The 15711-nt window shown below is 45.4% G+C and overlaps 1 protein-coding gene across 2 annotated transcripts; it reads left to right on the forward strand.

Moving 5' to 3' along the window:
• Window positions 1-7064: 7064 nt before the first annotated feature.
• LOC128663285 (uncharacterized) lies at window positions 7065-14336 on the forward strand. Of its 2 annotated transcripts, XM_053717540.1 has the most exons (3): window positions 7065-9079; window positions 11579-11739; window positions 12528-12677. In XM_053717540.1, exons 1-3 carry the CDS (start codon window positions 7243-7245, stop codon window positions 12543-12545), a joined length of 2016 nt encoding a protein of 671 aa, XP_053573515.1. In that variant the 5' UTR covers window positions 7065-7242; the 3' UTR covers window positions 12546-12677. The 2 variants fall into 2 exon arrangements, with proteins under 2 accessions (XP_053573515.1, XP_053573514.1); XM_053717539.1 differs by lacking the exon at window positions 11579-11739 and having other exon boundaries at window positions 7070-9079; window positions 12528-14336.
• The last annotated feature ends 1375 nt before the right edge of the window (window positions 14337-15711 follow it).

Below are 15711 nucleotides of genomic sequence, written 5' to 3' on the forward strand. Positions count from 1 at the left end.
AATGAAACCAAAGACCTATTGTACTGAAAAAATTAAAGTTTGCACTACAATCTCATATCTCACAGGTGAGCCAAGGTCCTGGGCGAATCGATTTTTTTTTGAGTCTAATAACCCAATTTTGGATTCCTTAGATCAGTTTTTTGCAGCTATGAGTGCTCTGTATGAGGATTCAAACACCCAAATACAGGCTGAAACTAAACTAAGAGCTCTTTAACAGGGAAAAAGGCCTGTGGAAGATTTTATAACTGAATTCCAGATGTGGGCTACTGACTCACTCTGGAATGATATAACGTTAAAAAATCAATTTAGACTGGGTTTAAATGAAGCTTTAAAAGATGAAATATCTAGAGTGGAGATGCCTGATACTTTACATGGGTTAATAAAACTAGCAACAACACTTGACCGCAGAATAAGGGAAAGACGTATAGAAAGATACACATCAGAGACTCCACTCAAAAGATTACCTGTGACACCTACAGAAAAATCACTTAATTCTCAGATTCCTATGGAAATAGGAGTCATTAAAGGTCCCTTAAAGTCTGAGGAAAAGACTAGACGACGCATAGCTAACCTCTGTTTGTACTGTGCTAGTAGAGACCATGCAGTATCATCCTGTCCTAGTTTACAACGACAGAAAAAGGGTAAGCTACTGAATATCAAATCTTCTAACTCACACATAAGACAAAAATCATTGACACTCTCTCTCTCTTTACAGTGGGACCGACAGCAAATCAAGACTGAGGCTATAGTAGATTCTGGGGCTTCTGATTGCTTTATAGACGCTACATATGTAGAGCTCAATAAAATACCGTGTGTAACTAAGCAGAATCCTGTGTTTATAAGAGTAATTGATGGTTCACTTATACATAAAGGTCCTATTACCCGACACACAGTACCTCTTTTAATTTCTACATCTGATGGGCACACAGAATATATCAGTTTTGACATAATCCCAACTGCTCTACATACAGTAATATTAGGCTATACTTGGTTATTCAAACACAACCCCAGTATCGATTGGGTAAATCCCACTATCACTTTTAATTCCTCTTATTGTAATTCAACTTGTTTCCCTCATCAGATTTTGAGCTCCAATAATACAGAAATTCCTGTTCACTATCAAGACTTACTTGATGTATCTGATTTAAAGGAGGCTGAGGTACTACCACCTCATAGGTCTTTTGATTGCCCTATAGATTTACTCCCAGGGGCTAGGGTACCTTTTGGGAGAGTTTATCCACTTTCACAGAAAGAGTTACAGTATTTACGTGAGTACCTTGATGATAATATCCGAAAGGGATTCATAGTACCCTCTACATCTCCCGCAGCTGCAGGGTTGTTTTTTGTTACTAATAAAGATAAAACCTTAAGACCTATCATTGATTACAGAGCCCTTAATTCTGTTACAGTGAAGAACCGATATCCTTTACCACTCATCCCCGAACTCCTTGAACGCCTTAATGGTGCTAACATTTTTACGAAGCTTGACTTAAAAGGTGCCTATAATCTGATACGGATCAAGGATGGGGATGAGTGGAAAACCGCATTCAGGACCAGATATGGTCTTTTTGAATATTGAGTGATGCCTTTTGGGCTCTGTAATGCTCCTGCCACCTTCCAGCATTTTATTAACGAGATATTCAGAGATTTAACAGATGTATGCGTCATAATCTATCTGGACGACATACTGATATATTCTAAAACAGTTGTTGAACACATTAAACACGTGAGATGGGTTTTAACACGTTTACGTGAACACAGACTTTTTGCAAAAGCTGAAAAGTGTCAATTCCATGTACAAAGAATAAAATTTCTAGGTTACATCATAACACCTGACAAAGTTGAAATGGACCCTGAGAAGGTATTAGCTATTGTGAATTGGCCTAGACCCACTACTTTAAGGTCTCTCCAATGATTTTTGGGTTTTACCAATTTTAATCGTAAGTTTATTCAGAACTTTTCTATGAAAGTAAAGCCACTTACATCATTAACAAAGAAAAATATAAGATTTCAATGGTCTCCAGAAGCAGAACATTCATTTAATTATCTGAAGAACTGCTTCACCACCGCTCCTATACTATGTTTACCAGACCATGCATGCCAATTTGTTGTGGAGGTAGACGCCTCTGACACTGGCATAGGAGCAGTCTTATCTCAGAGAATCAGTGACAAACATATTACCCATCCTGTAGCTTATTATTCAAGAACCTTATTACCAGCTGAAACACATTACTCTGTTGGTGATAAAGAGCTGTTAGCGATAAAATGTGCCTTAGAAGTCTGGAGACATATTTTAGAGGGAGTTGATAAACCATTTTTAACATTTACTGACCACAAAAATCTTCAATACTTAAAACAAAATAAAACTCTATCATCCCGCCAAGTAAGATGGTCCTTGTTTCTTGATAGATTTGATTTTCAAATAACTTGCAGACCGGGTAGACTTAACAGTAAGACAGATGCTTTATCCCGACAATATGACGATAAACCACTAGCAGACTGTTGTTCGCAAATCATACCTAGTCACAAAATTATAGCAGCTTTGAGTACTTTAGAGCTGGACATTCTTTCAGCTTTAACTGATAATATACCCACACATACTGAGTTGATAAAAAAACCAACCGGTTTATATACTTTTCATAATAGATTATATGTTCCTCAGACTCTTAGGCAGAGACTCCTTAACCATTTCCATGATATCCCAATATCTGGTCATCAAGGGATCTTTAAGACGAAAGAACTCTTACAGCGAGATTTCTGGTGGCCTCACATGGGGGAAACTATTCAGAAATATATAACTACTTGTGATGTTTGCGCAGGGTATAAAACAGAGAAAAAGAAACCAATTGGTTACCTTACTCCTCTATCTATTCCTGAGCTTCCTTGGAGTGTTATTTCTATGGATTTTATTGTTGAGCTACCTAGCTCTCAGAACCACAATACCATCATGGTGGTTGTTGACCATCTGACTAAGTTAGCTCATTTTATAGCTATGAAATCTTTACCTACTGCCACCGAAACAGCTGATGCTTTCCTAAAGCATATTGTGAGGTTACATGGTTTACCACAATCCATTATCACAGACCGTGGGTCTCAGTTCACTTCTAATTTCTGGAAAGACCTCTGTAAATCACTCTCCATTCATCCGAGGTTATCAACCTCCTATCATCCCGAGACAAACGGTCTTACTGAGAGGGTCAATGGTATACTGGAACAATACCTTAGATGCTATGTTACACATCTGCAGGATGATTGGGTTGATCACCTTCCATTAGCCGAATATTCATATAACAATTCAGTTTCTAGTTCCACTAAGATGACACCATTTTATGCCACCTATGGATATCATCCACAATCTCTTAGACTCACCCAAACCAGCAGCAATACTCCTTCCGTTACTACTTATCTTACCAATCTACAAAATAGTTTGAAATTGTTGAAAGAACATTTACAGAAGGCTAAGTCTGATCAGCAATATTATTACAATGCTACTCATAGGCCGAGCCCTGATTACAAGTTGGGTGATCAGGTTTGGCTTTCCACAAAGCATCTGAAACTCTCAATACCATCCAGAAAGCTGGGCAGTCAATTTGTCGGACCCTTTCCAATCTCACGTATTCTCAATCCCTCAACTGTTGTTTTGAAACTTCCATCTACTTATGGTTTGCATCCATCATTCCATGTTTCACTTTTGAAACCCTACAAGACTAGCAATGAGTTCACCCGTGGAAAGATTCCTCCACCTCCTGTTATTCTGGATGACCATGAGGAATACGAAGTTGAGTGTATACTCGACTCGAGGATATTGCGCAGGAGATTGCAGTATCTGGTCCGTTGGAAGGGCTATGGTGTGGAGGAGGATTCTTGGGTTCCTCATTCTCAGGTGCATGCCCCTCTGAGGGTGGCTACGTTCCACAAGCGCTATCCCCATAAGCCATCTTTGGCATCCCCGGAGTTGATGCCTTGAGGGGGGGGGATCTGTAATGTCCCTTTAACTGGGCTCCACCCCTTTAGCCTTTATAACTCCACTTCCCCTTGCACACATTGCTTGATTATTTTGTGTACTCTGAGTTCCTCTCTGGCTGCTCAGTCACTTTTGTCTCAAGTCCTTATTTTTGTTACAATTGATATTCCTTTGATTCCTTTACTGGAACCTTTGTGGCTAATTGTAACCTTAGCCCTCTTCAATACATTGTGCTTTTCAACTACACCTTGCTCCACTGTCTGTGGACTATTTTTGGTATGAGGATCCGGATCTACCTTACTGGCATATCCCTCTGCTCATTTCCACGCTGAGGATCACACGCTGCATACTGCTCACGCAGCTCTCACCTGCACGCTTTGCTGCTCTGTTTGTTATTTCATCTCTGGAACGACCGCATCTACTTGGATACCACCTACCTGGGTTTTGTCACGCAAGTACTTTAGCTCATGTTTGGAGTATACTTGTCTCTCTCAGTGTGTTTCATATTTATCTGCTAATCCACTAACTGCATTAAGCTGCTTTCTTCAACTGTGTCTGCTTGCCTGCCTGTGTCTCACTTAACTTGCTTGTACTCCACCCTGAGACTATACTTAACATTTAACTGCAGCTTGCAAGCATTAACCTGTTACTCTCCAGTGTTGCTTGTACTCCACCCTGAGACTATACTTGACATTTAACTGCAGCTTGCAAGCATTAACATGTTACTCTCCAGTGTTGCTTGTACTCCACCCTGAGACTATACTTAACATTTAAGTGCAGCTTGCAAGCATTAACCTGTTACTCTCCAGTGTTGAATATACTTGGAAGAACTCTGCTCTCTGACATAACTTTACTTATAATCAGTTTCTACCATATATATATATATATATATATATATATATATATATATATATATATATATATATATATATATATATATTCCATTGCTGGTTCTTTTCTGTATTAACTGCTGTTGATTTGATTACCAATTGTTCAGGTTCATAACTTTTGGTGTTCTGTCATTTCAGCTACATTTAATCTGTTTGCCAGTATTAAGTAATTATAAACAGATTATTACAATATGGAACAGGCATGCAATGTGAGCAACATAAACAGCCAATGAGAAATTATTATTATTATTAGTGTTGTCATATATGTTACATCAAAAATAAAAGGTATGCTACAAAGCTACTGGTGCTGTAGAAAGCTTATAGCAATCTGGCAGGTACCCACAATGTCCCACTGAATAATTTGTTTCAGATTCACGGGCACTGTCTAGTCACAGCCCGCCCGATCGCTCCATTGTAGTGAATGTAGCTTGGTCCCGCTCTGATCTGGTAGTGGGAGCGAGCTACATTCACTTCAATGACATGACCGAGCACGCTGTGACTAGACAGCGCGCCCGCAAAGCGCTTTTGAGGAAGAGGCATATGTCCTGAAATAGCACGCTAAAATAAAGTACTGTTTGCCTTTGAAAAGTGCTTATTTATTCTCTACTGAGTATGTATGTGTGTGTGTGTGTATGTGTATATATATATATATATATATATATATAATCTATCCTATATAATAAAAGGCCAAGTATGTTTGTGTGATGCAGTCATGTGCAGTAAAGACTGTGCAAGACTAAACCCCTTAACGACCAGATACTGCGCAAGACAAGCGTGAGGGTGGCTGGTTGTTAAGCTTAGGCCTCTCTCTGCCACGATCTCGCTAAAAGTTGCGAGAACGTGCTATTTCATGCAATGTGAGCAACATAAACAGCCAATGAGAAATAGTTTTGCAGAGGTACCGAAGCAGAGAGGGACACCCTGTGTCCCTCTCTACATCGGGCAGCGATGGTGCTGATTGTTGGTGGCATGGGAGGGTTAGGCAGGAGGCAGCCCATCGCTGGAGGGGGGCTGGAGGGAGGACGGGAACTGGTGGGACCACTACACTACAGAAAAAAAATGTATGCTAAGAGCAGCAGGGAGGTGGAAGTAGGGAGGGGGGAGGAAGGAGAATGAGGTACAGGGGGATCCTAGAGTGCAGGGGGGGGGATAAAGGCTAGGGAAAGGATCTTGGAGGGGGACATTTTGGCTCATGTTCACAGGCTTTAACAATAGTGTGTGTGTATATATATATATATATATATATACAAAAGTCAATGCAGATGTGCACTCACTCTATCAGGCCCATTTATCAAAGGGCTTGCGGACCTGATCCGACACTGCGGATCAGGTCCGCAAGACCTCGCTAAATGCGGAGAGCAATACGCTCTCCGCATTTAACATTGCACCAGCAGCTCACAAGAGCTGCTGGTGCAACGCCGCCCCCTGCTGACTCGCGGCCAATCGGCCGCCAGCAGGGGGGTGTCAATCAACCCGATCGTATGCAATCTGGTTGATTTCCGGCGATTCCTGTCAGCCTGCTCTGAGCAGGCGGACAGGGTTATGGAGCAGCGGTCTTCGGACCACTGCTTCATAAGTTGTGTTTCTGGCGAGTCTGAAGACTCACCAGAAACACGGCCCTTCAAGCTCCGTACGGAGCTTGATAAATGGGCCTGTATGTATCCAGCAACTACCAGTGTGCAAACAAACCATATGCATACAGCAAAGAAATCACTGTACTCTCTGGACTTCCTTACAAAATGTAAAACATTATTTTATTAAAAACCTACTAAAAGATCAAGCCCATAACCTTTCAGTGCTTAACTAGCACCTTTGTCAAATGGGTTTTTCATTAGTCAAAGTTCAAGAAAAATATTGGGCATCACACATATTACTCCTTAAATATTCCTTATATATGCATATATGCTGTTCTTTATTTTATCAGTTTATCTGCCACACTGCACTTCAGCAACCTATTTATTTATTTAGTTATGTACATTCTGTTGAAGCCTGATGAGGCTTTCAGCAAGCTAAACATGTTTACGTGGTATTATCTCATTGTAACTATGCAGGGTATCTACTATTAATTTGCCTTGTCTATGCAGTATATTGCAAACCATTTAAAAGAGTTGATTATGGCTTTTTACAGGATTTTCAACTGTGAAACATTCCCATCTATAAAAATGCAGTGTAGGGCTTAGTATAAGCCTGGAGCAGTCTAAGGGTTAAGGCTGTAGGAGAGTGGGTTAGAAGAGAGAGGGAAGGTGCTGGGTGCAACATTGTTGCAATTTAGGGTAGGCCCCTCCTTACCAGTAGATAAGCCAAGTTCTCCCTTGCAACTTCCTCTTCTTCTCCGGATCCTGGCTGAAGCAGTTTTTTCTTAGCAGTTCTGTCATCACCAGTGCAGCTATGCATCGTTCCAGGCGTTCTACTCTGCCTCCCAGACGTTACCAGTCGGAACAGGAACCTCCTGCACCTGCAAAAGAAAAAATAAAGATAAGTTTTCAATCTATTTCTGAGGATGATTTAGATATCATTCCCCCAACTCAATATACTACTGTTGTGTCAGCCCAGGTTCATAATGTGGAAGAGCAGGGACCTATTGATATTGAGTTAGCTCAGGAATCCCCCAGACCTCAAGCATTGCAGACCCAGCAGGCTAATTTACCTCTTGATAGTGTACAGGCCTCATTTTTAAGTGCTGTACCCCCTGCTGCTATGTCAGCAGTTTCTGACCTATTGAAAAACATAATATCCGCTATGGCTGCAGCCTCCCCAGGGCCCAGTGTCACACCAGCTGTTTTCCCTCCTGATCCTTCTAGTCAGGATCCGGATCCTGCTTTAACTACCCCCAGCAGGCATCGCCCTTTCACACCTCTCATTGAGGCACCACACGTGGCAACACGCGGTCCCCAGCCCGGCCGGAACATGGCCCCTCAGCCCTCAACACCCGGACTTGCCCCTGGTCGCACCATACCCGAGGCCCATGCCATCTCAGGGCCTATGCTGCTCCCCCCGGGGCCTAGCGATCTCCTTCGCCAGCCGCGTGGTCCGGGTCCGACTTCCGGTGTCAACGCCATGTTAGTGACGTCACCGGAAGCGGACATCGGCACTTCCGGCTTGGCAGATTCCCGCGCGGTCACAAGGACATCGGCTCCCGGGGCAACGCCACTTGCAGGTGAGCACCGAGAGCCGTCCTTGGCCGTTGGCGGGTTATCAGTGGGGGGTCGGAGGGGCATTAGCAGCGCAAGCAAACTGCGCAAGCGAACGGCACATTTGAATGTTAATCCTCAGGGGCATCAAAGGGGTCGCTCCATCATAAGAGGTAGTACCAGGCAGATAGCCAGTGATAGGGGTAGGGGGACACGCAGAGTTAACCCTTCCAGGGCAATGAGGCCATTACAGTTTATACAAATGGGAGATAACGCAAATGCCGTTCAGCAGGCCGCTCCCGATATTATTAACCCACACAGGGCTGATAGTGGTTTAGTGCAAGCGGCCGCTCAGCCGCATGATATTGTGTCTAATAATAGCCTGCATGTGAATCAAGGCAATGTTCAAAGTATGCATGTTAATCAAAACATTGAGCATCATTTACCATCTCATCATTTACCATCCCCCATTGGTGTGAATGCGGCTTTGAATGGTGTGAACGTACAAGCAGCTCCTCAGGGATATAATACACCCCTGGTTGGCATACATAATGCGAATGTGCAATCTTTAAGCCAGCTACAACATCCCATTACTTTAGGCATACAAGGAGTACAACCCCTTGATCAGGGTATCCACTCCCCCATGGCAGCCACGCAGGGCGCTCATGCACACTCATTAAACCATGCACAATCAATAAGCCAGGCATGCCATAACCCTATTGTAGACCAGCAGGGTGTGAATGCTCAGACATCTGCGAATGGACAGTCAGTGAGTCAGGGATTTCATACACCACTTCATATAGCTCATCCACCCCTTGCTACTGATAATCCAGACACATCCATTGGGCAAAGTGCTCGCCAAATTCTTTCTCTTTTGCAGGGGGCAATTGGATCACAAAGTGCAGCAAAAACACGGACCAACACTGCCACAGTCATGAGTGGGGCGGATGCAGGAGTACCAGGCAGCATTACAGCAGGAGCAGCAGCCACCACTTCCACTGCACAGCAAGGGTCTTCAGGACTCGCCCTCCAAAACCAGCCAGCAGGCCAGCCCGTTTCCAGCATGGGTCAGGGACCTCCTGCCATTAGTCACGGTGAGAATGCTTTATTTACACACAATGACCTTTCTTCCTCTGACTCATCCTCTTCTGACTCAGGGTCTGAGACTGACTCTTCCTTGGGTTTACAAGGGGCAGGTCAGAAGAAAATGTTTAGAATGATTAAGAAAATTTTAAAGAGGGGGGTCAAGCCAGATACTAAGCAGGATAGCGCCAGTAACCCCGCCCCGCAAAACCCATCTACAGAGGTGCCAGCTGAACCTCTCCCTACCAGGGCCATCTCCGAAAGGCGAGCAGCCCTTTACGGGGACGCAAGCCCAGGAAAAATATACTCATTGCATAGACACCTGCGCAAAAAGGTGGTCAGTAGAATCCACCGTGGAAAATATGTTAATATATTTGACCTTTCGGTGGAGGCGTATAGGCAGAGAGAGAAGAGCGCTGAGGGAACAGGGCCTAAAAAATTTAAACGCCCAGACACTTTTGATGAGTGGCTCCAGTGCTTCAGGGTTTTTTCCTCCTGTTATATCGAAAAGTACCCCTCCCAGAGTTTGCCTATCCTAAAATACACGGACACTATTCACTGGATTCAGCGTAATCACAGTGAAGGTGTGTGGAGGGAATATGATGCTGAGTTCAGGAGGAAAATGGCAGGAAATCCTTCCCTGACATTTGACTCTACTGATAACCAGTTGTGGCAGCGAATGGACCCAAAAGGGGGTGCACCCGCTGCTGCAACTTCAACTCAGCAATCAGCGCAGCAGTCCTTTCGCAATACCAGAAGCAGGAAACGGGGGGGAACCTGCTGGCCCTTCCAGGACAAAAAATGCGACAAGGGTAGCGCATGCACCTTCAGACATGTCTGCAGGTACTGCTCGGGTCCACACCCTGGCAGTGACTGCATCAAGCGAAGGGACCAGGCCAATAAGCCCCCTTCAGCAAACTTGGGCCAGAAAGGCGGAAACGCCAATTAATGTACATGCCATGGCACCATGGTTGTGGGCTTACCCAGACCAGGCGGCGGCACGTATGTTATGGGAGGGTTTTTCATTTGGTTTTCATATCCCCACATTTAGGCAAATCAAGGGTAAGAGATTTAATAGGAACCTTATTTCAGCATACCAACACCCCCAAGTAGTGAGGGATAAAATTAATAAAGAAGTGACTTTAGGGCGAATGGCGGGCCCCTTTGCTGCCCCACCTTTACCTGATTTGGTCATTTCCCCGTTGGGGGTGGTTCCCAAGAAAGAGCCAGGGAAGTTTCGCCTCATTCAGCACCTGTCGTACCCAAAAGGTAGCTCAGTCAATGATGCCATTGACCCCCAACTCAGCTCGGTGCGCTATCAATCCTTTGATAGCGCACTAGACCTGGTCAGGAGGGCGGGTCATGGTGCTCTATTGGCGAAACTAGACATTGAGTCGGCATTTAGGCTTCTTCCACTCCACCCCTCAGTTTTCCATCTAATGGGTTGTAAGTTTGCAGGTGTGTACTACGTGGATCGCTGCCTGCCCATGGGCTGCTCTTTGTCATGCGCCTTGTTTGAAGCGTTCAGTAGTTTCCTTCATTGGGTCGTAGCTTCAGAAGTGGGCAGCGATCCCATAGCACACTACCTGGACGATTTTCTCATTGTAGGGAGGGCAGGCTCCGATGATTGTTTATCCACAATGAACATCATGCGCAGCGTCATGAGACATTTCGGGGTGCCCCTAGCAGAGGACAAAACGCAAGGCCCCGCGTCCTGTTTAGTCTTCCTGGGAATCGAAATCGACACCCAGGCTCGGCTCTGTAGGTTGCCACCTGATAAAGTTCAGGGCATGCTTGAGGCGGTCAGAGCGGCAGTCTCTAATGCAGTTATTTCCCTGAAACAGTTACAATCCCTGTTAGGTTTGCTTAATTTCGCTTGCAGAGTTATCCCCATGGGTCGGGTTTTTAACCGTAGACTGGAAAGACAGCTTAGTGGTAGGTCAAACCCGAAATCAAAGATAACCCTAGGGAGTGAATTGCTGGCTGACCTGGTAGTCTGGGAACAGTTTCTCACGCGATTTAACGGGATTCGGGTCTGGCGTACCCCTCCCATGTCTAGCCAGTTACTGCACCTTTTCACTGACGCAGCTGGATCGCACGGTTACGGGGCCTATTTCCAGGGAGAGTGGAGCGCGGAGCCCTGGCCGGAGTCCTGGGCCCCGGCGGGCCTTACTCGAAACCTGACTCTCCTGGAGCTATTCCCCGTGGTCTTGGCGGTCGAGCTGTGGGGTGGGAAGTTGTCGAACGGGACTGTTGTGTTCTGGACAGACAACATCAGTGTGGTCTTTGCGATCAATAACTTGTCAGCCACCTCAGCAAAGGTCATTACCTTGCTGCGCCACCTGGTGTTGCGCTGTCTGGACCTTAACATCCAGTTCCAGGCCCGTCATGTCCCGGGCGTCGACAATGTTGTAGCTGACGCCCTGTCACGATTCGAATGGGCGACATTTCGCAAGTTAGCCCCCACAGCTGCAGCCGTGGGCTTACGCTGTCCTGATTTCCTTTGGCAGCTCGTCCTTCCTGGATAGCCTTACTGCCGTTGGTCCGCTCCTCCTTAGCACCATCCACTTGGCACGCCTATGCCCGCATGTGGTCTGAATGGGACAATTTCTGTGCGTCCAGGGGAGCCGACGCTGCTCAGGGGTCTAGGGACAACTTACATGATTGGCTGGTGAGTTTGCATGCCTCTGGGGCCCGTCAGGGGGCAATACAATCCAAATTGGCCGCCCTCTCATTTTTCTATAGGGCATTAGCCATTCCTGACCCAACCAATTCCTTTTTTATTAGGCAGGTGATCAAGGGTTGGGGCAGATCGCAGCAGCGGAAAATAGACACGCGCGAACCCATCACCCGCGACCGCCTGGAGCGTTTGCTCTTGGCGCTCGACGTGGTCTGTAGATCAGATTTTGAAGCCCTACTCTTCAAAACTGCGTTTAATCTGGCCTTTGCCGCCGCTCTTAGAGTTAGTGAGGTAGTAGCACCCTCCAAGCAGGCGTCTGGGGCAGGTATACAATTGCAACATGTTAGAGCTGCCCCTGATTCCTTACTCCTTTTTCTGCCGCGATCAAAGACAGATCAGGAAGGTAAGGGAACCTGGATCCCCGTTCACCCTCAGGTGAACAGCGCATGCTGCCCGGTTAACTGCGTTAATCTTTACCTGGCTCAAAGGCCGCCTGGCCCGGGGCAATTCCTGGTCCATGCGGACGGCAGATCCCTTTCCAAATTTCAGTTCGGTAGGGTCCTAAAATTGGCGGCAGTCCAGGCGGGGCTGGACGCTAGCAGACTGGCCCCGCACTCTTTTCGCATAGGGGCCGCGACTAACGCTGCGCAAGCGGGCTCCTCGTGCGAGGACATAAAACGTATTGGGCGTTGGCGGTCCAATTGTTTCAGAACCTATGTCCGTCCAATTGTTTAATGTTTAGATGTTAATTCAGGATACTAAAATGTTTGTCTCCACAGGCACTACCCCCGGGGTGAAGCGAATCTGGATTGTGGGCCACTCCTTTGTCCACTGGGCCTCCCTACGCTGTGCGTCCCTCCCATTTGGCCAATCCCTAGGTCTCCCTTCCAACAAGGCATCCGTTAGGTGGTTGGGTGATAGGGGGATGTGCTGGCCCCAATTAGCAGGAACCATATCTGAGGCCCTGGTACGCTGGGGGAAGCCTCACATTATTATTCTTCACCTAGGGGGTAACGATGTGGGGGCCATACCAGTTTTACAGTTGATTAAGGTTATGCAGGCAGACATTGGGTGGCTAAGAGTACGCATCCCGGGGGTCATGATAGGGTGGTCCCATATAATACCCCGTCTCCACTGGAGGCATATGTCGGCCCATACGGCGGCATACCGGGTTAGGAAGAAGATCAATGCGTCTGTAGCGAAAACCGTCACTGGGTCAGGTGGCTTCGTGGTACGGCACGAAGCCATTTCGGCTGATAGAACCGAGCTATATAGAAGGGATAAAGTTCACCTTTCTGATGTGGGGCTGGATTTATTCATAGGGGACATTCAGAGAGCTCTGTTACCCCTCCTGTAAATCGGGTTGTGCGTTGGCGGCAAGGGTACCATTAAAATGCTTCCTTGTGGCGGGAGATCCTCGGTCCGGTTGCGCAGGAGAAGGTCGCTAGGGGTGAGTGATGGCCAGACTTCCGGGGAGGAGGGTAGGCCCTCACGTGCACGTGACGGTAACCCTCCTTCCTCCCTTTTGAGGGATGGTCACGTGATCTCTGCAACCCCTCAGCGTCATCTCCTTAGGGCAGAGACTCCTCTGCTGCTGTTCCCGTTGGGCCGGTGATCTCCTGCTGTTCTGGGTAGCTGATCTCTATGCCGCCATATATATTTTCAGTTCTATCAGTTCTATCTAGTTTGTTAGGTTAATAAAATTTTATGGCCTGTGACGGTCACAAAATTTTTCCCATAAAAAGTTTGTCTGTGGTTATTTCGCACTACATTCTCATGTACATAGTTATTTAATTAAGTTATGTTAAATCCTCTCCTCTGTGAAGAAGGATCCGGTAAGCATTTAATCCCTTAATGCAGTGTAGGGCTTAGTATAAGCCTGGAGCAGTCTAAGGGTTAAGGCTGTAGGAGAGTGGGTTAGAAGAGAGAGGGAAGGTGCTGGGTGCAACATTGTTGCAATTTAGGGTAGGCCCCTCCTTACCAGTAGATAAGCCAAGTTCTCCCTTGCAACTTCCTCTTCTTCTCCGGATCCTGGCTGAAGCAGTTTTTTCCCTCCCTCCCTTCCCCTTTTGTAATGTTTTAATGATGTTGTATTTTCGACGGCACCTTAATGGCAGGGCTATGGCTACTCACCCTAGGCCCAATAAGCCATTACTGTAGGATATGGATCTCCTCTCCCTGTTATGCGGTTTACACGGCTTGGTAACAGGGAATCCTTATCTAGGTGGAAGATCTTCTTTCACCCTGGCGGCGGGAGATCCTCGGTCCGGTTGCGCAGGAGAAGGTCGCTAGGGGTGAGTGATGGCCAGACTTCCGGGGAGGAGGGTAGGCCCTCACGTGCACGTGACGGTAACCCTCCTTCCTCCCTTTTGAGGGATGGTCACGTGATCTCTGCAACCCCTCAGCGTCATCTCCTTAGGGCAGAGACTCCTCTGCTGCTGTTCCCGTTGGGCCGGTGATCTCCTGCTGTTCTGGGTAGCTGATCTCTATGCCGCCATATATATTTTCAGTTCTATCAGTTCTATCTAGTTTGTTAGGTTAATAAAATTTTATGGCCTGTGACGGTCACAAAATTTTTCCCATAAAAAGTTTGTCTGTGGTTATTTCGCACTACATTCTCATGTACATAGTTATTTAATTAAGTTATGTTAAATCCTCTCCTCTGTGAAGAAGGATCCGGTAAGCATTTAATCCCTTAATGAAATTAAAAAATGCATAGGTTTCCAGTGGCTTTGCACCATGTTAACTTTTCCCTTCATTTGCATTTATTTGATAGTGGAACTAAGGGAATAGAATAAATGTTTCTACTCACATAAAAGCTGTGTTTATCACTCAAAATTTTACCTAAAGTTTTAATTGTTAATTAATATCTGAACTGAGCATGAGCATAAACTTAAACTTCAAAAAAGAACTGTATGAACAGCGAAGATATAGGGGCATATTTATCAATCTCCGTATGGAGTTTGTTGCCCTGTGTTTCCAGCGAGCAGAACAAAATTGGATTTCATGTGATTAAAACTGTTGAATCCAATAGGTCAAAAACTTGTATGGTTTAAAAATTATTTTCTAATGAATAAAAATATCAAGGTGAGTGTTGCCAATGCAATGGATGTGGTGAGTTTCTTTCAGCTCAGCATGTTTAATAGATGGAATGCACCAAATTATAAAATAACCTCTACTCCAGCATCATATTTTACTGTAAATTTGCAGCCCAATGAACACCACCGGAACGCCCAGCTAAGTCCCTAATACTGCTCACACTTAAGTTATGTCTAAACTACACTCCCTTAAAACGCCCAGCTAACTGCCTACTGTCAAAAAATAAATCACTATAAATCATAAACATCCCCATTAAAATATGAAGTTATATTGCTAAAGTAGACGACCGGCAAAACTTCTCCTGCCTATCCGGGCTCCTGGAATGCAGCTCCGGACTGGAATTGAGCCCTGGTTCACCACCGGTGGCCAATCATTGGAGGGTCGGCAAAAACCTAACCTGCCTATCCAGGCTCCTGGAACTCAGCACCGGACCGGTATTGAGCCTTCCAACGCAAGCAAACAGCCCAAATAAACCCAATATCGCTAGCATTCAACTGTTAGCATGGCGCTTATAATCTAGCCCTAAATGTTTAAAATTGAAAAAAGGAAACAGTAAAAAAGATTACTTTATTTGCACTTTTGTTACAATATTTTTTATTAGTCTTTTGATAAGGAAGTTAGTACTAATAATAGAACAAAAAGATGTAAGACTCTTCTAATGCATTAGAACATTTTTTTTCCTTCTGTGTATTCAGTGCATTTAAAAATAAAAATCATAAATAACAGGGCTATTTTGGCTTTCTGTAAGATGTTCCCTGCAGTTATAGAGAGGAGGAAAAGAAAATGCAGGATTAGATAGCAGTATTGTAAGATCATGGGGGGTAGTTATCAAGCCGTCAACCTCAAATACGCTGGAATTCCGCA

Source organism: Bombina bombina, chromosome 6 (genome assembly GCF_027579735.1).
Source record: "Bombina bombina isolate aBomBom1 chromosome 6, aBomBom1.pri, whole genome shotgun sequence".
Classification (NCBI taxonomy): domain Eukaryota; kingdom Metazoa; phylum Chordata; class Amphibia; order Anura; family Bombinatoridae; genus Bombina; species Bombina bombina.